This window comes from Bombus pyrosoma, linkage group LG1, assembly GCF_014825855.1.
Source record: "Bombus pyrosoma isolate SC7728 linkage group LG1, ASM1482585v1, whole genome shotgun sequence".
Lineage (NCBI taxonomy): Eukaryota > Metazoa > Arthropoda > Insecta > Hymenoptera > Apidae > Bombus > Bombus pyrosoma.
In genome coordinates, this window is record NC_057770.1 from 1388060 (window position 1) to 1413309 (window position 25250).

A 25250-nucleotide genomic window follows, 5' to 3' on the forward strand; every position below is an offset into this window, starting at 1 on the left:
CAGATTGTGTGCTTGCATAAAATGTTGATAAAATAATTAATTACTTCTCAAATAATTCTATTTCATTTTATTCCTTGCTAAATCGCGTATCTTTCACAATTTAGCACGACCTAACATATCATATTACTTCGTGCTAAACATTATTGTAATCACGAAACTTTATTTTTATCAATAATATATGTAGATGTCCTTAAATAACAAGTGAGATAATTTCAACGATAAACGCCGACGATGCTAATTCCCACATAAATATAATATGGAAAAAATTGGACGAAAATAGAGAATATTATTAGTAGTCGTTACGTAAACATTGTAAAACCATTATTGCCTACCGTAACAATAGCCGAGCATGGTGAGGTTATATATAACATTGCAGATACATTTGATATTACCGATCGATTGATCGATCGATTAAGAATTTTAACGAAAAATTAAAATTGAAATATTATATTATCGTGTCGTCTAAATTTTCAAAAATCACGTAAATTCCATATAAGAAATAGACGCAAGTTGAAATAGTCAGAGGAAGGAGAAAAAATGGTGGCATAAAAGAGTAGGAGAGATTAGTCGTACATGTGTGTGTATGTTACGTATAGTATATGTAGGTTCGTAACGATGGTAGAGGAAGAAAGAAAGACTCGCCGGAGGCAGGAGGATCAAGAAGGGATAGAGGATAGCAGGGAGCAGAGAGCGCGAGGGTATAGAAGAGGAAGAAAAAAGGAACACGAGAGGTGACGGCAACTGCGAGGTCATAAATATAAGCGCTGTTATACCCTTCTACTATCCGATTGGTCGAGCCTCCAGACGAGCCTCCGTAGTCGTGACGACACGTAACGCCAGGCAACGATAGAATGGACAATCGACACGGTGGCGAGTGCCCTGACAAGGAGGAAGGGGAACAAAAAAGAAAGATCCAAGACGAACCAGACGGGGATAGTAGAAACGAACAGGTTACGAACGAAGAAGAGAAGAAAGGAGCGACCTTCGAGCGCCGGATTGTGGTGATTACGTGCTAGTCGAGTCGTACCACGTCGTAGTACACCCCGTTTCGTATTATGTCGCGAAATTTTCCGAATTCGTCGGAATTCTGTTTAACCGTCGATACTGAACCTAATACCAGCGAATTAGTCTATCTCGGCTTTTATTACAGGCAATGTAGAGCATTAAAGATATAACAGCACTTTAGAGTAAACTCAATCGAATGGATTTTTCGCAAAAGTTCTATAGAGGTGACATAACTATTTAAAAATAATCCAAACGAATGAGGTATGAGAATCGTTAGCTCGCACGGCAGAACACTATTTTAGTCAAGAATATTTGCGTAACTCGAAGCATGGACATTGAACCCTCTTCTTTTCTTTCGATATCTACTGATAATTTTTAGCATTATTTATGATGTAACAGAATTGAAACTAAATAAGATATCGACAGATATTAAAAATAAAGTAATCGCATTATCTTATAACAGATAAGGATACACGAGCACGAAATGCACTTCGCACTTTGAAATTTTTTATCGCTGTTTGCAACTGATCGATGCAATTAACAATAGTCTAATTTTAAAAGTTCCACCCTCTAAACTTATCTAGTGACAGGTTAAATTCACTAATTTGATATCATTCGACTAGAGGCGATCAAAAAAGATTTTCTTCCTACGTATTAAGCGCATATTTTCGTACTTTGATCGAATTTGAAACTGACTGCTATAATACGATCCTAAGTTCAAGCATCTTCCACCTTTGATCAAGTAGGATGATTTTGTAGTTACGTAATTCGAGTTTTAAGGCGCATAATTTGAAGGACGGTAGCGGGGGAAAAAAAGGAAGTACTTGAAGAGGAAGAATGGAAAAAACGTAGAAAATGTGGTGTATGAGAGGGGGGGGGATAGAGAATGAGAACAAACAATGGATAAAGGAAATAAAGAGACTGTGGTTAATATCTCGCTCCTTTGGTTTGGTTATTTTCCCATTCGTTGAATGGACCACTCTTGTTGGCATAATGGACAACGATTGTTTTGTTGCACCCAAAGAGACATGCAACAGTAGTGAAACGAATGATTGCATTCTCCCCAAACTACGACGCAATCTTGTCGGCTATCGTCCTTTTTGCTTTCCGCTTGACACCGGAGACACGCATCTGAAAATTAGAAAAAAGAAAAACAAGGGTGATTAAGCGGTATCTATATTTTTTTTTTTTATTAATCACGTGTGTATTATACCTTTATGATATTGATAAAATTTAATGGGAGATTGTAGATAATCCAGATATAAGTAAACGTAGGTAAGTATTTAATTGGGTAACATATAAAGGAACGCGTACGCTGTAACAGTAAAGTTGTAGAATCTGTCGAATAACGAGAACGTAACTTTTTAGGAAGTTTTCAGCGATGAATCGTTTGTGAAAACCCAAAATATATTCTTCGTGTAAGAGAAGTTTATTCACCAACCAGCCGGCGATCGACAAGAGTATCATCGATATCGTCTCGGTTGGCCTCTGTTGTCTCGGGTATACGAAGTACCTAAGTATGCACAAGTGTATGTGTATGCCTTGTAAAATTCCACCGCCTTATCTGATGAACGTGTATACAATGTGTGTGTGTGTGTATGTGTGTGAGAGTAATTACATACTGGGAAATCAATCTTTCAGAGAATTAGAAATAAACTTACGCGTATCATTTACAGGTATGATATTTTTAACTGAAAAAAATCAAAGTAAGCCGAGTCGACGATCGGCGATATATAACGAACGTTGAAACGTTTACGATGGGAGTTACACGACACGACGGTTCTGAAGAAACGATAGTTGGTCGATTAATCTTCGACAACGATTCTCAAGAACTACTTCTCGTTGACCCACACCGGGGGATCCTGACAAACGTATCGGTCGTGCCCCCGGGTCTTAGGCGAGCAGGGTATCGGGCCAATTAACTCTGACGAACGGGACAACGACAGGCGTTCGTGCATCAGCCACCGTGCTTAGAGGCTTCTTCTCGAGCGTTCTTTCCTTCCCTCTTATTTTCCATCTATTTTCTTATTGTCATCAACCGCGTCAATCAACACACGACCTAACCAAACGTATCTTTTTATACAGTTGCCGGGAATTGACCCGTTTCGGGACAACAATCCAACAAACATTACTGGTCTGCTCTTCGGTTAACCCAGATCGTCGGCGATCATTGGCAAACAACGGTAACTTTCCTCAAAGCGTAATTTATCGATGCAACGGAATTAAGATTAGATTCAAACTTCGACCAACGAGTAATCGTATTCAGTTGGTAACAGGAGAGAATAATTTATCGCACTCTGTTTTTAGACTCGGAAAGGTAAGGATCGGCGGATATTAACGCCGATGATATTGCTGATAGTCAACGAGCTATGCCTCTAATCTGACTGCATCCATCACTTCGATTCTTTAACGAGTTTCTCGAACGTTCGAAGAACGCGCCCTATCGATGATATCTTCTCGCGAGATCCGACAGCCAATAAAGACCGATCGATATTGCGTACGCCGATCGTTTAATTAATTCATTCGGTTGATAAACGTCGTCTGGACCGTCAAAACGAACGTGAAATTAGCATTAATTAGGTATATCGAAATGTTCGAGTCAGTCATGCGCAGGATTGACGATCGAGCAATGTACATATGTATTTACATCATACGTTTGGATTTAAACGGAGAGGAACGTAGGATCGAGGAACCTCGGTCGTTAGGAGGCCTGGCCTGGCCTGGCCTGGCAGACGGCAGATGACGACGGGACTGCATGATATTGCAACGAGAACTATTGAATGGCGCGCGCGTGCGAATGTTCCTTCCCGATGTTCGCGTTAAGCTATTAAAATTGCGCGCTATTAATTCTAGCTTACCTTGCTACTACTTCTATATTCGAAAACACTTTGAAAACATCTGTATCGAATCAAAGTACGCAACATAGATCAATGCATATTGCATGTAAACGTATCAACACTTGCTCGTTTTTTATTGCCGCGCCCATTCACATTTTCCTTCTATATATACGCGAAAGGAACACACCGTTTAATACGAAATACCTTTCGCTTTATCAAACGTGAACACGTTTTGACGAACGATTTCTTTTACTTCCGACTCGCGTTTTCTTTCTCTGCACGTACAAATAAAGCGAATATCCGAAACGACGTTAAACATTATCACGTTACGTTACGAACGAACCAATTTGGCTTTGATCTGTTTCGTTGCGTCAGAGCGTCGCGTTCGTAAATTTTTATCAATCATTGAAACTACCAGGTATTTTTCCTTTGATACGATACTAACAATTTGCTTCATCGATTAACCCCTATCGATCAATGAGTTGACCGTGTTCCGTGATGTAACGATATGCGACAATTGTCGAAGAACTCTGATCATCGGAGAAACGGAGAGAAGACAACAAATTGATCTTCGACTGAAATGTTATTTGCAACGTAGTCGTCGTTCTCCTCTAGAATTCAATATCAAAATCTGAATTCGATGCCACGCTTCAGGCGCTCTAATAACACGACTACAGGCGACTATCGAATGACGCTCTAATAAGAATAACGCTAATAAAACGAAAAAAACAATACTCTTTTCTCATTGGCTCCTAACTTCCTATCGTCTCTCGCGCCCCCTCCCCCTCTCTCGCAAATCGCATCGAAATTTTCCTCAATTTAATACCGATTTTTGACATTTGGTAACTTTTTTGTCCCGAGACGATGCTAATTGCGATCAATCGTTACACGTTACGCTGCTCATTTGTACACCCACTAATACGCATATATGCACATACGCGTATATTAATACATTCTGCAGTGTTACACGTGCTTTATTGCCTTATGCATATGTATGTGCGTTGCTAGCAAACAACTCACGGTTAAAGATGCGATGATGCCCGACTGTTAATCGCATATTACGTTTTGATAATGCGTAGAAAAATGTATGTTTAATTGGATGTCATTTTAAATAGCGTTTTGCATATCGACGTAAAGTTCAAGTTCAACAAATACGGCTTTGATCGCAGCAACTTTGATTTCATTCGGAGCATTTAACGATTTTTATATCTATCGCTCTGAACGTAGATAAGGTTGCTTTGTGAATTTAAATAAAGATAAAACTCAAGTGCAAAGGCAGAACTTTGTAAGACCTCTACTGTCTTTTTGCCTTTTTGGCGTCCTTTGCTTTCGTTTAAATGGACGTAAATTGCAGTACACGCAGGCAATATCCGACCGCTGTATTAAAATTTATCAAAGTAATTTACGATAGTAAAAGCAAAAAAAAAAAAAGAAGAAAAAAGGGGGAAAAATTTTCTCGGGCAAAAATAAAACATTAGTGACGCAAACAAAACCGGTTATCCGATAGACTATTTTCTGTGTTATCGTAATTTATATACGATTGAGCGTGTGAAACGTTAAAACATTGCCAGTATTTGCGGATTGAGTGCGATCAAAGCGCACGATCTCGATTATAATTTATTTTCAAAAGTATAAAAGAGAATGCAGCAAGAGATGAGATTTTATACGCGTGTACGTATGGACAGGATCGAGGGCGACTGTATACGGTCGCGACCGAACGAGGTCGAACGACTGGAACCTTCCGTGAAAAGTCCGGAGGATATTGGCGTCGTAGTTTGATCATTGGAGAAACCCGACGTTCCGATTTCATTTCTAACTATTCGTGTATTCTTTGTTCCTACTGTAAGAAACCAACTATACGCATGTATGCATGTGTACGTTTGCGAAATGTCCCTGAATCGTCGTAATCATACCTAGGTCGAGAGTAAAACGATTGTCGGACTCGGAATCTACGGTGGAGAAAGATACGGAAGGAATCAAACGGAAAGCGAATGCAAGTACGACTGACTTCCGAAAAATGAACGAGATTAAATGGTGCGATATATACTGGATTTAATGGTGTAACATGGCACTGCATATAAACTACAAGGGAGTATGTGTTAGGTTTACAGTGGGCATCGAATTCATATGAGAAATCGCAGGATAACGCGTGGCATCGTGACTACAGCAAGCTGACGCGGCTGGACGAGGCGATGCGATTCACGGTGAGGCGAGGTGAGGTAGGGCAGAGCTATGCCCAGCGAGGTACGATGAAGCGAGGTGAAGCGAGACACGATAAAGTGCGACGAGACGAAGTATGGTACGGAGTGGCGAGAGGCCAGAGACGAGGCGAAACGTAGCCGACCGATGGACAAGAAGGGTGAGAGGAAGTGCCAGGTCAGCGCGCATATCCCCCACCAGCGGCGCGCGCCCCAATGGAGGAGGCGGTGCTTACGACCACACCGGCTTCTATATAAAAGAGACAAACCCCCCGATCTGATTAGCAAAGTTCCAACACACGTAAAAGTGCATTTCACTCATATTTTGTAACATCCAAATTTACGGACAACAGCACGAACAAACATACGATAATAATTTGAAAAACGGTTAGAACCGCGTAAACCAGGCTCTTAATCTCGAGTGACTCAGACGAGAAACGAGCGTATCGGTAAACGGAAATCGACGTTGGAGTCGGTAATTGCCGGTAAAGAAAGCGAAAGAGAAACAGAAACGATTGAAAAAATTCGTCGTGATCGACTGTTTAATAGATCCCGCGATCATTGACACAGGGACGGATAAACGTGTGTGCTGCAGATGCGGCGGCAGATGTAGCAGGAATAGCGCGAGCCAGGAACGTAGGAAGCATATAGACGAATAAACAGTGGACGACACGAAACGGCACGGAACAGCATAGCACGAACAGGAGCAACAGCACATCAGAGAGGAGGGTAGCTGTGGTGTCGCTGGTACCGCTTAGCAGTGGTGGTGGTGGGTTCGGGCTCGAACTCGAGGCTCGGGCTAGCTAAGAAATACGTTGAATCGTCCACGCGGCATCATTTAGACTTTAGTCATTTGCCGCGCAGTCTCGTAAGGGTGGTTGTGTACACACGTTGAGAGAAGAGATAGAAGAGGAAGAAGAACGTTTATTTGAAAAATGAAGACCGCGTGACCCGCACCGATCATTATTCGAATCTATACTTGCATTAAGGAAAGAAGTATCGAAGGAAGCGTGGTATACGTACTCTGCTTGTATATCGCGCACGATTTCACGCATCTCGTGACAGTGTCAACGACGCACTGTAAACGCGATTCCAAGCAATCGTGAAAACGCGTGAAACAAGGAAACACCGTTTTCGCGACAAAGCGAGTCTCGTATCAAGTCGCGAGAGAAAGATAGCAAAGAACAGAGAGAGGTAGAGAGAGAGAGAGAGAAAGAGAAAGAGAGAGAGAGAAGAAAGTCGATAGGGAGTTTCGAGAATCTGGTCGTGGGTAGAACACGGGGATTCAGGTGACGCGAACCAGTCCGACTAGCGACGCAGCACTAACACAACGAGAGCATTTTGAGGCCCGCCGACAAAATGTCCAATTCCCAGAGGAGACAGATGATGCAGCCATGGCCTCTGTGCCTTGTGTCTTTTTCAAAAACGAAGGTAAGATATGTACGTACGTTATCTCTCACGTAACGCGGATTCGGCCGATCGCAATTGACGTATATTCCGTCCGTTCTCCGCCGGCTCGTTTTCGCCTAACCATGTCACCAATTCGTGTTCCCTCGTTCATTTTCGGTGCCTTCTTTCTCTCTTCCTCCCGTGTCTGTTTCCACAATTCCGCACTCTCACCGCTTTGCTCTTTCTTCCCCTCCCGAGCTTCTGGAAAGTTCCACTGTACGTGCCACCGCCACCGCCACCGCCACCGCCGTCGCCGACGTCGCTAGGCCCGGTCGCCCGGTATACTCTGTGCCCGGCGCCTCTGCCGTCACATCACGTCACCACCTATCGTCACTCTTCGCAATTTTTCATCATATATCTCCCTTCCCATTCACTGCCTATATCGTCTTAATCTCATTTTAAATTATCCTCCTTAGCCGCCTTTCTCTCTTCCTCTTCCTCTTCCGCTTCCTCTTCCTCTTTCACTTTCAATCGTTTCAGTTACCGTTCTCTCATGCCCTTGTACTTCTCGCACGCTGATCGATACCTCCAGTATACATACGTTTTATCCGAACGCACGTGAAATTCTACGATCCTTTTAACCAGGACTGCACACGCACTCGAATCTTTTGGCTTTCCATTTTGCTCCTCTCTTACTTGCTGCCTTCACCCTCTCACTTTTCTGTCTCTCTGTTTTACCTTTCTTGACTATCCCCTCTCCTATGGAAAATGTTGGAATTTTACCGTGCATCACCAGCAGTCTGTTTCATTGCTTTTCTATTCGGTCAGTATGCATCCCTTCGTTCGTACCGAAATTTCTTCGTTCTATATTTAAAAAGGACGATCGCATGCATCGATGTCGGCGGAGGTTGCCGGGTGTATCGTATGTCGAAAGCTACACGCAAAGCGAACGATACTTGAACATTCGTGGTACATACCGCGACTCTGACGTTCGGTATTGTTCATCGCGGCAACGTTCATGTATTCGCGCGCGTTTATGTTATATGTATTTTTGATATTTGTCGTTGGCATTTCTTTGAGTTTTCGAATCTCGGCAGCGCTTGGTACGTGACCGCCACCGTCCAAAAATATCGATCGTCGAGTTAAAACCGCGCGTCTACATTATTACCATTCGGTTAAATACGTATCGCACAGAAGCATTTGATTTTGGTAAACGCAAGCGACAATTGTAACGTTTCGTGCGTTAATCAACGAGGTAGCTAATTTCGGTCACTGACGAACCACTACGCCTCTGCATCATTATCGGTTAAATGGTGTTCGCGCCTGTTTCATTGAATAAACGAGATTGCGTCGTCGCGACAGTAAGAGGACCTTTAAACGCTGTTGCTGTTAGTCATCGTTGCCGCTCTAACCATTTGCGTTCCTATTGATATTCGTAATTCGTAATTATCGAAACGCGAAATATATATATAATATCGAAGTTTGAATTTTAGGACATGTCGTCCACCAGAATCGTCGATCGGCGTGTGCCGATCAAAAGATGACAAATTTTGTAATACAAGAAACATATTTTTCAATAAATGGTATTTTTTAATCGTTAACAATAGTTTCTAAGTGTTTTCGGACCCGCTTCTTCCATACCATTCACACTCGAACGTTCAATCATCGAATACATACTACATTCATTGTTTTTGTTAAATCGAAATTTGTTCCACTTTGTATGTACTGGCGCCTTATTTTCTCTTTTCGTCGTATATTTTATTTCGAAATGTTTTATTGAAGATTCCATTTAAAGAGTTTCAGAGCGCGTCAGCCGAACCACGTATCCGAGATAAATATCGCACGTAAAAGAAACCAATTGTTTTGGAAATGATATGCGTACACGTACTTACGTACAGGGTGTAAAAGAAAATCAAGTGTCAAAATCAGCGTAATCGGTAGCGTAATTGTACGCCTTCGGGTCAATGGAGATTTGTAAAAAGAAAATGCATGTGTCGGAGATTTGTAAAAAAAAAGCAGTTTGACCTTGACCTTAAAAGCCAAGGTTAAATTCTTTTTAAGCGCAACGTATTTTCCTCTTCATCGTCAGGATCGAAAGCCTCGAAGAAACTATCGATCGCGACTTAACCGTCCTCTCGGAAAGAAATTGTAGAAGCTTCGATAATTCTCAACCTTTTCGGTGCAACGGCGTTTGTCCGGCACGTAGTCACTTGACGGCCGCGAACACCAGCGATTGCGTAGCGCTGGAAAAGATTAAACTTACTGAATTCACGATGTGCCATAATTGCCAATATGTTGCACATTTTATCGGTGTAGGTAAACGAACGAGGCCAATAATGCGGTTGCCAAAAATTCCTTCCCATGCGTCTATGGCAGAGCGTCCTTGATTAGATCTTTCAACCATTGCATGGGAATTTCTACGAGCCCGACTCCTGACACTTTGCTCATTGAACGTGTTACTACTTGAACAACTACATTCATTTGAGAAGCGTGGTTCGCGTTGCAATTTCGGGGCCAATAAGCGTGGCTAATAAGATGGTCAATTTTTTTGGACGAGTTCAGATTACACGTAGAGAATGTCATTCGAAACGCTCTGTCAAAAACGTAGTTCTGCCCCATCACTTGTAACGATGGCTACAACAAGTAAAAGTATTACCGCGAGAGAATTTGAAATCGCAAGTTTCGAGTTTTTGAACTCTACGACACGAAATTGGAGTATCGAGTGTCACGCCTGCAAGAGACGCAGCCTGCCGCTAGGATAAAAAAGCGAAATTCTACGCCGTACCCGGGAGGTTAAGACGCTGCAGTATTCTTGATTATCAAATTGTTAATTGCAGCCGCTGAATATCACGTTGCCTTCGAACCTCATCCACGCGTGAACATCTCTGTTATTTCTCGCTAATTTTCCGAAAAATAACATGTCGATCGCACGCTAATTACTTTCTCATTGTAAATGTAAACACATTGCGAATAAAGTGAAATCTGGGATGAGATATAATATCCGGGCGGGAAAATTTTTGATCTCAACGTGCCTTTTCGATGGTATTGGTTAGGCCGCTAAAGCCGAAAATGAGATTCCTTTTTTCATGGAAATGAGAACGGTTTTGAAAATTCGGACTTACGAACATTCGGCCGACGAAGGTCTTAAATCCGCGCAAGATCGTGATCGTACAGAGCTGTTAGCGGTAAGCGGCGCAATAAGTGACGGAACAATCAATGCCAATGCTCCAAATGCCTATTTTACCACTTACCGCTTACCGCTTTCTGTATGATCACGGCTTAACCGGTTGTCGCGAGGCGGCCGAAAATTAAACGACTGACCCGAACCTAATGCAATACTTGTGACTCAAATGTATACAGAGTAAGCCATACAGTAGGTTAAGAGCACCAAAATTTAAAAAAGGTACGGTTAAAATCGATGAGCGAGATACACATCGACAGGTTGACCTAAATTTTTTAAGCCTTATTTCCACGAAAGACGAGCCTCGTTATCGGCCTCGGCAACCTCAAAGTCCTTTAACTCAAAAAGTGTCGTTCTAGTCAAATATTTTCCAATCCGAGTAAAATACCAGAGCCAAAAACACTTTAAGAATTACTGAAGCTTTAACAATTTTTCTTCGAGAGAACGGTCGAGTTGCGACCCATAGTTCCTCCGAGACTCTGCTGATTCTTATTGACGAATAGAATACGATGCAATAAGAAAGACTTAACCTAGAATTCCAAGATCAAGATCAACTTTACGCGGACCTTTTTTTTTTACGAATCTCCATCGATCCGAAGGTATAGAGTTACGCTATAGTGGTTTTTACACTTACTTTTTTTACACCCTGTACAAATACGCACGCGCACGCTGTCAAACTGTATGGATCTTATTACTTTAGCGATCGTATGTGGACAGAGTAAACGATGCGCATTCATAGTTCGAAAGACGAATCTTCTCACCATCGTACGTTCCTCGTCAATGTGTTTCCATTAAGGGCACTGTTCAATACATACGCACGTTCGTAACCACGCGTTTTACTCGAAGCATTTCTTTTCATTTTCATGCTAATTGTCAAAATCAACATAGGTTGTTGGTGCAACGGGGGTTCATCGCTCTTTCATTCTTCGATACCACGAATATCGACATTCGACGCAATACGATTGTAACGAAGAATAAAACGCGACGGAAAGATAATGCAGAAGGAAAGTCGGAATTCGATTGGAAGCGTGTTCGCTATCGAAAATCCGCGAAACTTTACGGAACGGGAGTTATAGCAACGTGCGATCACATATGTCGGTGTTTATCGTAAAGAAAAAAAAAAAAAAAAAAAAAAAAACGGGCTACGCTTCGAAAATGGAATAGCATAGTTCGTGTTTATTATATATATATATATATATTGCACCGCGTCGCGTTCGACGACGATGTTGTACTGTCGCGAATCGCCGAGAAACGGGGAAGAAATGAGGGGAAGTAGGTAAGACGCCATACGGCTTAGATACATAGGTACGTAGCAACATCAAAAGAGTCGTATATCGTAGACACTGACAGGCTAGATATCAAAGATTACCAACTATTATCTAATGCTCCCCGCTATACCGCTTTCTGTAGCATAATATATTTCGGCCAACAAGATGTGGATATTGCAGTCGACTTATCTCTACGTTAATTGTCACGGACGCAGCGCTAAAATGCTTCGTCAGCCACGAGTGTCTACGCCGCTGGTACGTCACACTATGTATTGCTCTAAGTCAACCGCACCTTCATTTCGAAATCTGCATATAGAGAACATGTGCGTAGCTTCTCCCGTCGATCTCCTGCACATGGAGATTCATTCGAAACATCATGCAAGATTCGTCGTTGTCGAGAGGACGATCCAGTCGATCGAGCGATGTACGGATAGAACACGATCGAGTCATAGAGCGCGGAATCGCTGAGTGAAAGCGCAGAGTATGCCATGTCGTAGATGTATGGTCCGACAATCTCTCTTTCTTTTTTTGCTTCTGCTCGTTTACACGCTCGCATACATAAACGCAAAAGTAACCCTTGATATTCGATATCCTTGAACGTCGCCACTTTTTGTTTCTTTCTTTTCCATCCTTTCGCATTCTACGTTTCTTTTTGTTGCGAAAAATGCATACGATGTGTTCGCGTTCTATGCCCTTCGTCGAGTTATAGTTATAATACGAGAGCGATTCGAACGGTCATTACAGTTTTACTTAAAATGTCACCGAAGCGAACCTCGTGTAAAAGGAATTTTGCAACGATTCTAGCTACACATGCATCTTATCTTTGCTAGGCTAAACTAAGGCGAACTAAATATTATCGATAGAAATATCAATTTGCTTCTAGAAACATATTCCGCCATAAACGTATGAGGAGCTTCTTCTTCGGTGGCATATAGCCGAATCAACAAACTCGAACATTATAATATAATGTATAATATAATGTATAACGGATTGGGATCCGTATGTGCGATGTACATCCATGCAGATTCCGATTCACGCGGTCTTTGTACGTATCGTTAAAACGTGCGCACAAACGCCAGTATTCAACGTCAATTCACGGTCGGGCCAAGATCACTGGGATTAGACCGATGCGCGCGCATTCACACGTATTCCGCATATCGATGAAATCCCTTCCTGTGTCTTTGGCATATATATACAACATTCATATGTAAACGAAACACGTGACAAATTGATTTTCATGAGCAACTTACACAACTGAAACTATGTAATACCACAACGATGTTGCGAATATCGTGAATTTCATATTTTCTTACCGATAGTAAATACCGCATAGGCGTAACATCGAGTTAGGACGATTCGATTTCGATTCGAATGTATTTTGACCGCGTATGTTACATTTGGATTTGAAATCAGTGCGCCTTTGTACGAAGATGCTGCAAAGTATCTGCTTCTCTTCTCTGTATACTCTTTTCCCTTGTTTTATCGGCTGCATTTGCTGCTCTCGTTTTCTACGTTCCCGTTCCACGCAAGCACGTGTCGCGTTAATTTCATTTTCTTTTTATGAAACGATAGCCACGTCTTTCTTCGGCAATGTTCGGAAGAAACGAGAATAGTATCGTCGTACGATTTAGACTACGCAAATGGAACGATGAAAGTACGTGCTTGTTGCACGGGCCTACGCGTGTTTTCAAAACAGAATAACAAATGTAATATCGGACGTACTTAATGGAAGTTTACGTAATTCTGTTCGAGCGGTATGTTTGAAGACAACGATGTAATGTATGTTTTTTCTGTCTTTTTTTTTTCAAAAGCACGACTGGAATCGATGAATTTATTGCGTTTCATTAGCATTTATGCTCGTTATTTCGCAATACGTTCTATCACGCGACTTTGACGTATCAAAAATGTCGTCGAGGCCGAAATATAAATATTTGCGATATTTTAACGTACGTATGTACACGGAGGAGAGACAACGTTGGAGAGTTAAAGATCTATGAATGCAGCCGGATGAAAATGACCTACCTATGGAAATCGTTCGTTTTTCCAAAAAAAAATTGACGTAGGATGAATTTTTCACGATTTTGTAGCAGTAAGATGGAAAAATTTCGCGAAACGCCGAACGAAAAATGTCAATAGCAAACGAGAGTTACTCGAAAGATAATACTGGCGATGGTCCGCGATGCGAATACAGCGATCGCAGGGTACGCGGCGCACCATTTTCACAACTCCAATTCGTTTCTCGTCCGTCGGTTAACGGGGTGCTTAACGTTCACGTTAGATAGCGCCACGAGAATCTGGCGATATTGAAGCTATATATGTACATAGTGGCCGACCTCGGGCGCACGCTCGCGCCCGCGTTTTTTTAAACGTTTTTTTAGTTGGAGCGGTTTCGGTTCACGAACCGCTGTGTCACGGTCGTAAAGGTCGAAGATCACTCGTACAATGTATATCGTGCGAGAACTACACGTCAAGAAGGCGCGTTCATTTTTCTTTTTATATTTATTTAGTACTACGAAGGACAATGAGCGGCAAGTTACTACAAGTCGCGAACACGTCGTATCCGTATCGAGGACGATCGGCTATTGAGTCCAAAGGAGAAACGATAGCGCAAATGCAAACAATGAAATCATCGTTTCTTAAATGCGAGCAACGAGACTATAATGGACTATCGGCTAGCTGATCCAACACGACGAGTTCAATTTGATAAGGGAATTAGAGAAAAAATAGATTTCCGGCAATTGGAAATCTAATTAGCGAGAGAAGTAGCAGCCTTGGGGCGATAGAGACGCGAAAGGCGAACAAGAAGGAAAACAAACGCGACGCGTCGGGACGAAAGGGGTTGAGAAATGATAAAAAAATGTGCCGGGTATAAAGGCCAGGGCCAAAGGTAGATAGATAGTCGTTGAAAGCAGAAAATATTTTGTTTTATAATTATAGGAAATATGGAATATTGATCGTGGAAAATGCTATATAACACTCGCATAAAAACAATCGGTATTATTTGAATAGAATGCGAAAATGGATATATTTGCAAGTCTAGATCAACCGGGAAATCGACGTGCGTACGTTTTCAATTTTGTACGGATGTCGACAAGCAGTCGTTGTGAGATTGTAGCGGGTCTGTGATATACGCGTTGCGCGTCGTCAGATACGATTTTCGGGGAATTTGGAAAATTCGGAGAAATCGGTGAATCGATCGAAATACAGGTCGAGATAAATAGAATCGGCATACGTGTCAAGATGCGCCGCAGTGACGAACACGACTTTCGCGAAAGTAAAGAGCTCATGATTCGATCGTGAACATAGGGTTAAACATAGGTCATCGATAAACAGGAGTAAAAGTCATCTAATGGTACAGAAAGAATCACGCTGCTTCTCGCTCTTTGTCGTTTTTCGTCATTGGTTCGTTACGATAATCGTTACATGCATCCTACTCTTTCTTTCGTTCCATGTCGTTTCTCTCTATACGATTCCCGATAAACGAAACCAGTATAAATACTCCAACTTGAAAATTCCATCATCCCCTTGATGTATGCAGTCGATCGTTCCACGGCGAACACTGAATTCGCGTAGCTCTCTGCTGTTCGTTGACTAAACGCGCGTATCCGTTTCTTCGATCGGTATTCTCTTATATCTTTATGCTCTCCGATAAATTCTGTTGCACCGGTTCGAATAAAAGAAAATTTGCCACGAAAAGCGTATACGGGAAAGCGGTGCACGTCCCTACCAGGAGAAAGAAGAAAGAAGAAGGACCGATCGACCAAGCAAGTAAGTTCGATTTTCGTTCGGATCGGTCGAATAAACGCCGATTCGGCTTTCCATCGAAAGTCGAATCGCCTTTATTATTTATCGGTGATTCGCCTTTGCTTCGCTCTGCCTCGGACTATCGACCGAAAAAGCTCGTATCTCGTACGGCGCGATGATACGCGAACGCGAGATCGAACGAAATAAAACGGAAGGGAAAGAAACAGAAGAGAAGAGAAGAGAAGAAACGCGAAAGCGAGAGAAACGAAACACTGACAATGGAAAATTTATCTGTTAACAGGAACACAACGTTTTACCAAAATATTACACGAGGGTGCCTCCGGTTACGAGATCGGTCACGAACGATTCGGGTATCAACCTAGATTGTTCGTCCAACACGACGATTGCGACGAACGCGAGTCCGTTCAACAGCCAGACAGCCTTGATCGCGGAGAAAAAGGTGATTCTTTCCGGCAACAGCGTCACCGCCACCAGTAACCACTACTATGCGCAGAACTTGAGGAACAATCATCAGAAGACCCTGAGCGGGTCTCATATGTACGATCCCCTCGACAAGGGTATCGATCACGATTACAAACAACTCGATCCATTGTTGGTCGGTGAACCCCCGTATACGGGGATTGAGCTTACCAAGCCAACCATGAGTTCTCAAAATGTCAAACCGACCAAGGACTCGGACACCGTTATGCGTACGCAGTTCCAGAAGGAACCGAAACCATCCATCATGCGTTTCGCCAATCAGGTAATTCATCGTTTGTTTTCTTAATCTTTTCGTTGTTTGACACAAAGCCGTGCACAGTGGTCGGGACTTTGCAACGAGTACCGCGAACGATACATGGCAAAATCGTGTTCGCGTAATTCTCGAGTCGGGCGGGAATACGATGATCGAGAAACCGGTTACCGTTTACAGCTGACACTGACGAAACACGTGGACCATTCGCAAATCCGTTTTCCCGTCGTATGAGTTTCGACGAGACGTTAGTTACGTACCGCGAGAAAACGGCAGAGGCCACGTTCTTTTCTACTCGCGTACGAGTTTCAAGGATAACTCGAGGAAGCATCCTTGATCCATTTTTCTTCCGACTCGCCTCGAGTCTCTTAGAATCCGGACTCGTCCGCCACGTGAGTCTTACGATCGAGTACGCGCGAATATACAAATATTACGATCGAGGAAGGTTTCGCGATTTCGAAAGAATCTTGCACGACCGTTGCGCACGAGGCGGCATCGCGATATCGGTGCAGGATCCCGAAGCTTCTCGCCCTCGACGCTTTTCCTTCTCACGCGAATCGAATGCCATGCGTGCCTTCTCCGCCCTGTCAGTCATTCGATCTAAACTCGAGGGCATCGTGATCTTTGTGCTTACGACATCTGCATTACGTATGCGTGTGCATATATATATGTACATGTATATGTATATATGTATACTCAGAATTATATTTGTTATTGCGTAAACGGGATAAATATCGTGAACAACACGATATTACGAAAGTACGCAGAACGAACGCGAGGCTGCTCGATTCAAAAAAATGAGCATCCGGTATCCGAAAAGCTGTCGGTCCTTCGTACGTACGTGGAGCGTCGAACGTGGAGCGCGGAACTCGCAATTAAACCATCGCTAACGAGATTATATTTTACTCATCATCACGCCACGCTCTTTTTATTCGTGGCACGCGTCCGACTCGAATTAAACTATGTACATAGTAATCTAAAGCAAACTAAATCGGTCCGAAAGAACACACAGAGAAAAAGACGACACGGGTCGCGTCTATGGATGATGAGACGTGGGTGTACGTGTAGACGGATGGGAAAGGAAACGGGACAGGTGTAATAATGAGAAAAGGGGAAGGTATTGCGCATTGATCTCGCGCGTGTTTCGTGATCTCTCTATCGAAAGAGGCAATTGCGGAAAACAAAAGGCGAATGCATGCATCGCATGCGTGCATGCACGTTTGTACCCAACTACGGTGACCTTGCACGCTTCTGATAATAACTAACGACTTAATTTCCTTCCACGTATGTACATCGCTGACGTACTCTCGAGACGTTTGCGCATCATATTAAACAATTAATAGTGCAAAATGACAAGAGAGATGCGAGGCGTGTAGATGCCGATCGACAGTTATCGCGAATACAATGTACGATCGTCCTTAAATCAACTCGTCCGTTAAATCAACTTGGTCGTTAGCGAACGAACGTCAAATTGCAACGAAACTTTTCAATACGATCTGTCGAGATCGCACGAGCATCGTTACGGATGCGTACGAACGATGCTGTCGAATCGCAGCGCGTCGTTCGATCACACCGTTTCCGCTCGCTCGCGAACACAGAAATGCTTTTGCATCCATCTTCCATCGACATAGTCGACGGCGTAGTATATCTCGGTTTACGGAGATCGTCTGCGGCCGATCGCTCGTCGATGCAACGACCAAGGGGACGGAATGGAACGAAGTGGAACGAAACACGGTAGCTGATACTTGCACGCGGGAGAGAAAAAGAAGAGCAATGCGTTGTGCTCCGACAAAGAAGATTACGCAACGCGAAAGAAGGTCGCGAGTAACAAGATCGGCCGGTCGCAACAACGACGCGGTTCCGTCGCGAGATTCCGAGGCAAGGCTCTCTTTTTAAATAAGCACTCGTTCGATCGCGGCCAACGTATTCGAAGAAAACAAAGCGGCCAGCGGCTAAGGGGGATAACTCGACCGGCCGTTTGTCGCGATCGACAACTTCGTCTCCTCTCTGTCTTTTCTTTTCTTTTCTTCTTTCTCTATTCCACGATCTCTCGAAATTGGTCCCACGTGCCGGGATCGAGTAACGTGCACGATGGAATGGCACGAGTTACGCTCACGCATAAAACCCCGCGTACGCGAAAGCGGCGCGCACACATACGACCGTAGGTACGTATAATCGTCCGATTCGCGGACGGATGGATCCTCGCAATGACAAGGGAAGGGATAGTCGCGGCCCCCCAGCATCGTTTCCCTATATAAACAGGGAACCACCCGTCGGTCCACGAGTACCAATAGCGTGTAATTGATATACGGGAACAACGTCAACGTTAACGACAGCTCCGACCGCATCGTATTGACGACGACGACGACGACGACAACGATACCGATACTGTCAACCTTGACGACAAAAAAAAATATCAATTGCACCAACGACAGCAACATTGGCAGCGATAGCGCCAGCAAGAACAGAAGAACAAGTAGAAAGAGAAGAAGAAAAAGTAGAGGAAGGAGTAAACGAGGAATAGCAAAAACGATAACAACAACAGGACCAGAGACGATATTTCATACGAGGACGCGAAGCCAACAATAGTGACAGCAAATCTCGCCAACGCGACGCGCCGACAGTTAAATGGTCGAAAGGACACGATCCGATACGGTGTAATAATAAAATTAAATCGACGTTGATCGGCACGCGCGGGTCGCGAGCGTGTTGGAACAGTTTGTCCGGCATTCTACGATTCGAAAGCAAAATCGAGCGGTTAACGTCTAGGCGAGAACGATCGTAGGGACCGTGTCGCTTTGGCAGGACAATTCCGTGAAATTTTTCGTTCGACCTTGTCTCCGTATCGTTCTCGATCATGAAGATTCTTATGCGAGCTGATACCCATGTGAACATCGAATTACCGGGCAACGCGCCAGTCGCTAAATGCACCTTCACTCAGGTATCGACATAACGGCATTGTGTACTTTATATAGAAATCTCTGAACGATGTTATCAACGATCTTACGCGTGCGAGCGTCCCTCGTCTTCCGTTGTTTCGTTCGTTCGTTCGTTGTTTATTCCTACGCGCGTAACCACTGCTCGACCTTTTGTATCGAGTATCGGTCGAGATTTTACCGGATCTCGCTCGACCGATATTATCTCGTAAACATCGCGCTGTTACAACCAGTAGCTTATTTTGTAGCTGATGAAACTAACCACGAGCTGTTACCACGTGATTCTACGAGTCACTTTGATCGGGGCACGCTCTGCGACAATTTTTTTTTTCCACCTTATTGATCAATGCTTTAATTCAAATGTTTTCAGGTGTTGGCTGCCTTGTCGGTGTCCATGTGTTCCATGGTGGTAGGTTACTCGAGCTCCTATACCTCGCCAGGTTTGGTTTCAATGCGGGACAACGCGACGGCTACGTTCGAAGTAACGAAAGAAACCGTAAGTAGAACGAAAGTCTTTCCGTTACGCTCCGAGACGTAAACGCGACCTTACGCAAGGGTGAACCGAGCGAGGAACGAAGGGACCGAAGGGACGACGACCGTCCCTTGTCTCGTGGACAAAATTGTTTTTAAACAAACGTGCCTCGCGAGGAGATCGCGCAATCTCGAGTGTTTCGGTGAAACGAGAAACCGTACGTAACCAAGACGTTATCCGAATTCTCCTCTTATCCGAAGACCGAGCCAAGGTCGAGCGATCGTTACCGAGGCACGTTTGTTTTCCAACGTATTTCGATTATGCTTCCGCCGTCGTTCTCGATTACGCGAACCAATGATTTACCGTTCCATCGCGAATTTCTCTTCAATCGACGCGTAACTAGGTAAAACGATCGCGTTTGCCAAAGATGTGTTACGCGAGAAACATCGTTTCGCGTCGGTCTTCGTTTGAAAGAGGGCGACGATCCTGAGACGGTGACAATGGGTAACAACGACGCGAGGAAAGATACACACACACATATATATACATAAATATATATACACACCATCGATATCGAGAAAGGGTCAATAAATGATTGAGCGTTTAACCCATCGAGTGCGTCAATGCGACGTAGAATCAACGATTCGACGCGTTTCCCATACGACCCCGTGTCGCGTTTCGTTCGTTCAACAACCATCGACGCGCCTTGTCCAGCCTCGATTGGCGAGACACGCGATTGGTTCTTTGTTGATCGATGCCGGCACGCCGCTAAGTCGCTCTACGTTGCTAGTTGCTACGTCGCTACCTCCCGGTAGTCGTTACGCTGTTACGCCATGCGACTTTTGCCGTGATTTACCACAACCTTCGATCGGTCGATGATGCGCTTGGAGGTTTAATCGCGCGCGTGAATAAACGCCATGTAAATGCTTCCGGGTTCCTCAATGTCCCGCCTCTCAACGATCGCCGTCGTACGCAGATCAAGGTCTACGCTAGCGCGATAACGTTCCTTAAATAATTTCTTCGTTCCTTCCTTCCTTCCGTATTTCCTTTACATCCCGGACTTGTTTATATTCGGAGGTCGACGAACGATCTTGAATAGGATAATAAGATCGCTTGAGCCTACGACAAGATCGGGAAGCCAAGATCGAGAAACGATCGAGGACCGGTCCGGACACGATCGTTACGAGAGGTTTTTGTTTCAGGGCATGTGGATAGGATCGATCATGCCGTTGAGCGCGCTCTTTGGAGGCATGATCGGTGGACCAAGCATCGAATACCTTGGTAGAAGAAACACTATTCTGGCCACCGCATTACCCTTCATCGCAGGTACGGCTGCGTTCCCGTTCCGATTTTCCAACCTTCCAATACGTTTCGACGATCGTTCAGATCGCGACGATCCCCTGCGTCGCTAATGGCTCGACTAATCGATCGATATCGTGTTTCAGCCTGGCTGCTAATCTCCCTGGCAACGAACGTTGCCATGGTGCTCGCCGGTCGTGCTCTATGCGGGTTCTGCGTTGGCATCGCGTCGCTTTCGCTACCGGTGTATCTTGGTGAAACGATACAAGCCGAGGTGCGTGGTACCCTCGGTCTCTTACCAACTGCTTTTGGTAATACAGGTGAGCAGCTTCTCCATTCCAGTTATCGAGATATCCAGGTATCGATATTGCGATGGAAATCGAACCAACTTTGTTTGCCTTTTGATTTCTTCAGGAATTTTAGTCTGCTTCATAGCCGGCATGTATCTAGACTGGAGAAACCTCGCGTTACTCGGCGCTGCTTTACCGATACCGTTCATGATTCTGATGTTCGTGATTCCCGAGACTCCTAGATGGTATATCTCCAAGGGGAAGGCAAAAAGGGCGCGAAAATCGCTACAATGGCTGCGAGGCAAAGGCACCGACATTACCGACGAACTGACCTCCGTTCAAAAGTTACACACCGAGAGCGAACGTAACGTTTCGCAGGGTGCATTCATGCAACTGTTCAAGAAAAATCATCTGAAGCCACTTTTCATCTCGCTCGGTCTAATGTTTTTCCAACAATTTTCGGGAATCAACGCTGTTATATTTTATACCGTTCAAATATTTAGGGTAAGTTTCTGCTCTTTGCTCTTTATACCGTTCATATTCCCTTGTATATTCGCGTGGAGACTAGTAAGAAACCGAACAAAATGTATATGTATATATATATATATATATATATATATATATACAAAGAAACGAAGATTAATCTTCGGATTATTCCGATGGTATTTTTCAGGACGCTGGAAGTAGCATCGACGAGAACATCTCTACCATCGTTGTAGGTATCGTAAACTTCATTTCAACGTTCGTTGCGGCATCCGTTATAGACAGACTAGGCAGAAAAATGTTGCTGTACATAAGCGCTATATCGATGTGTCTAACTCTATTCACATTCGGTACGTTCTTCTACGTGAAGGCGGCAGGAGTGGATGTGACGGCATTCGGTTGGATACCGTTAATGAGTCTGATCGTTTACGTAATCGGCTTCTCTCTGGGATTTGGCCCGATTCCATGGCTGATGATGGGCGAGATTTTGCCGGTTAAAATACGTGGCTCGGCAGCCAGCGTAGCCACGGCCTTCAACTGGAGTTGCACGTTCATCGTCACGAAGACATACGAAGACATTGTTTCGGTGATCGGACCGTACGGCACTTTCTGGATGTTCGGTACGATCGTTCTAGTTGGTTTTGTCTTCGTAATCGTCAGCGTACCAGAAACGCGAGGTAGATCTCTCGAGGAAATCGAGAAAAGATTCACCGGACCGGTGAGAAGAATGAGCGCGGTCGCTAACATGAAGCCTATGCCTATGGCCTGTTAATTGTTCCTCTCTCGTTCGCTCTCAACGTCGATAGTTAACCAATCGATCCGTTCGACTAACGCGACGATGATCGCGACGTCGACACTAACTCGCGCGTGTTTCGCTTCGTTATGAAACGAACGAATCCTATGGGTATAGTTCCTTCGGTCTGTCGATAAGAACGAGCGAAGGGCACGTGTCTAGAGAGAACCGTCTTCCGGATCGATTCTCTCCTTTTTTCAACTTTTTTTCGATTCGTACGCGGCTGCTCTCTGCTTCGTTCACTTTCGTTTCTCCGATCGTCTCTTTATTCCGGCCCCTTTCCAAACGACCCTATACACGCGAAGAAACCGTTCGCTCCGACAACACCAATTTTTTATTTCTTTTTAAACCAAACACCAAATACTCTTCGTTGTCGGAAAATTATTTCCATTGCGTCTCTAGCTTCCTGGAAAGGTGCGAGCAGATGGCAGCCGAAGAAAGCAACAGGATAAAGACAAACGCGCGAAAAAAGAAAAAGAAACGAAGAGAAAAGACGAAGGAAGTTTTAGAGAGCGGAAGTTTCGGTAGATCAGCTTGTTGTTTGTATGTACTTACGAAAAACGCTTGCTTGACGCAACACCGGCTGATAGTTTAACGACATAATTGCGAACGCAAGCTCAACTTGAGAGAACGATCCGTTGACTAGACGTCATACGTAACCGTTATTTTTCTTATTTCAAATACTTTACAGGGTCTACCTCAAATTAGTACTTTTACTAAAGGTATACGAGTAGGTTAACGACAAGGATGAATTATTTAATTAGTACACGTGTGTATAGATTCGAGTACACCGATATGTTGTACTTAAGAAAATGCGTATAAACAACGTCGAAAAGGGAAAAACAAACGTTTCTTCCTTCTGTATCACCGCGACAATAAAATTTTTCACGCGACGGTCGTAGAGGTAATTCTTGTGCATTTCTATCAATATCGACCGTCGCGTTTGTACATATGTATGTAGTTACCGATTTGCGTCAATGAACAATTGCGTCATCTATCAACGAACTAAATCGTATCATTCAGATATAAGTTAAGAAATACGCGTTTATTTTTTCATCGTTGAAATTGATGTAACTCACGAAAGAAACGTATCGCGCACAATGGCGCACGACATATCGCATTTCTTGCGTACACATGTATATACTGAATGCATGTATATACTTTGAGAATCGGTTCTCGTTATACAACGATATATATTTGTAACGCGATTTTTACACAGTATGCGCTTTTAATTCTTCATTTTTAGTCCTAGTTTCCGATAATATGTACCGAGATCTGTTTCAGTTCAATCGAATCTCGTTTGTACTTAAGCGTCGCGCGTCCTGTCCCCCGTGTCCCTGCCCAATTCATTTTTCCTCGTACTACTTTCCTCCTTCACGCCTGTATTTTTCTTCCATTCTTTTTTCCCCAATGCGTGGATGTATTCGCATCGTTCTCGATGTCGTGCGGTGGTTAAACTGCCTTTATTCACGCATCATCATTCCGAATCTCACCACTGGGACAAGACAAGAAAACGTTACGAAACATTCCTATCTCGTATACTTTCACGTACGATCTAGATCTATCACGTCACAAGAAATACGTGTTCCCTCGGGAAAGGCTTTGTTTCGTACGCCCTAGCCCTTTCTTTTTCCTTCTACTTTTACCTTTTTATTCTCGTTTCTATTTACCCAATTAACATTTCTATCGCGTGCCGCTTAGGCGTAGGGTGCTTGCCAAATTTTGAGAAAAAATATCGTTCGAAGATTTGTAACTTTACTACTATTATTTCCATTCGCGTTGAATTGACATGTACATTTCTAAGTTATTAAAATATAACGTTTGACAAAATACTCATTACTTCTCTTCTCTTCCATTCTCTTCTCCTCTCTTGCCTTATTCGTTTCATTGTTCTTCTTTCTATTTCACGAGATTTTTTTATCCCCGCCCCTGTCGATTCTATCGTCTTGCTTTTCGTGTAAGGTAACGCCATACGTTATTCCGCATATACGCGATATATACTTGCTCGTTGGAACAAATTTGATCGTTGAACGAGGATACGAAAAGAAACGCAAAGTCGCTAACAACGGCAAGATCGATGTGTTCGTAGGTATGTTGGTCGAATAGGTATAGTTTAATATCGTTTCGATCTTTCGAGCAAAACGAGTCGCCGAGAAACGCCTTAATCTATGGACTATATGCATTTGAATGCAAACTTACCCATTACTTGAACTCGACATATCGCGCAAGTGTCACATTCTACGTCCCAGCTCCACATGGCCACGGCGTTCCATTTTTTTAAGATAAACAGTTTATCCGGTTTTAAATTGTCGTTGTCAGCACGATCTCCTAAATCTTGCTCCGTCTCGGCCATTTCGACTTTTTAGGTTAGGAACGACGAGGCGACGCGAACTCTCTCAATGATTCAAACATCCGTCTCCGATGAAAATCTTCAAAGAGATCCCACACCTGTGACGCACACCCTGCGTTTATTCAACTTTGTCACGCGCGTTCGAACGATATCAACGACACCGTTGTCGATTTTGGTATTGGTATACCGTGAATCAAATACGAGCGGTGTTCTTTCTTCGAACGCGCGTTTTCGATAATGCAGATCGTGCGCAA

At 43.7% G+C, this 25250-nt stretch overlaps 2 protein-coding genes across 5 annotated transcripts; one reads left to right on the top strand and one right to left on the bottom strand.

The window, feature by feature from the left end:
• Positions 1–52: 52 nt before the first annotated feature.
• LOC122566040 (RING-box protein 2) lies at positions 53–25228 on the bottom strand. The gene is made up of 2 exons (XM_043722744.1): positions 24846–25228; positions 53–2136 (listed from the first exon to the last, which is right to left on the bottom strand). The coding sequence occupies exons 1-2, from the start codon at positions 24997–24999 to the stop codon at positions 1958–1960; spliced, it is 333 nt and encodes a 110-aa protein (XP_043578679.1). The 5' UTR covers positions 25000–25228; the 3' UTR covers positions 53–1957.
• On the top strand, positions 6325–24478 carry LOC122565985 (facilitated trehalose transporter Tret1). 4 transcript variants are annotated; one of them, XM_043722636.1, is made up of 7 exons: positions 6325–7471; positions 15924–16385; positions 19680–19805; positions 20984–21107; positions 21227–21400; positions 21495–21874; positions 22044–24478. In XM_043722636.1, exons 1-7 carry the CDS (start codon positions 7400–7402, stop codon positions 22623–22625), a joined length of 1920 nt encoding a protein of 639 aa, XP_043578571.1. In that variant the 5' UTR covers positions 6325–7399; the 3' UTR covers positions 22626–24478. The 4 variants fall into 4 exon arrangements, with proteins under 4 accessions (XP_043578571.1, XP_043578562.1, XP_043578578.1 ...); XM_043722627.1 differs by lacking the exon at positions 6325–7471 and adding an exon at positions 12029–12133; XM_043722643.1 differs by lacking the exon at positions 6325–7471 and adding an exon at positions 15025–15646.
• Positions 25229–25250: the final 22 nt, after the last annotated feature.

Bases quoted from the DNA above. Each gene is read 5' to 3' on its own strand.
- LOC122565985 (XM_043722627.1), top strand. From the start codon at position 12,044: ATGTGGATATTGCAGTCGACTTATCTCTACGTTAATTGTCACGGACGC. The intron at 12,134-15,923 runs GTACGTCACACT...ATCTGTTAACAG, and splicing joins CACGAGTGTCTACGCCGCTG to GAACACAACGTTTTACCAAA. The intron at 21,875-22,043 runs GTAAGTTTCTGC...GGTATTTTTCAG, and splicing joins ATACCGTTCAAATATTTAGG to GACGCTGGAAGTAGCATCGA.
- LOC122566040 (XM_043722744.1), bottom strand. From the start codon at position 24,999: ATGGCCGAGACGGAGCAAGATTTAGGAGATCGTGCTGACAACGACAAT. The intron at 2,137-24,845 runs GTAAGTTTGCAT...TCTAATTTTCAG, and splicing joins ATGTCGAGTTCAAGTAATGG to ATGCGTGTCTCCGGTGTCAA.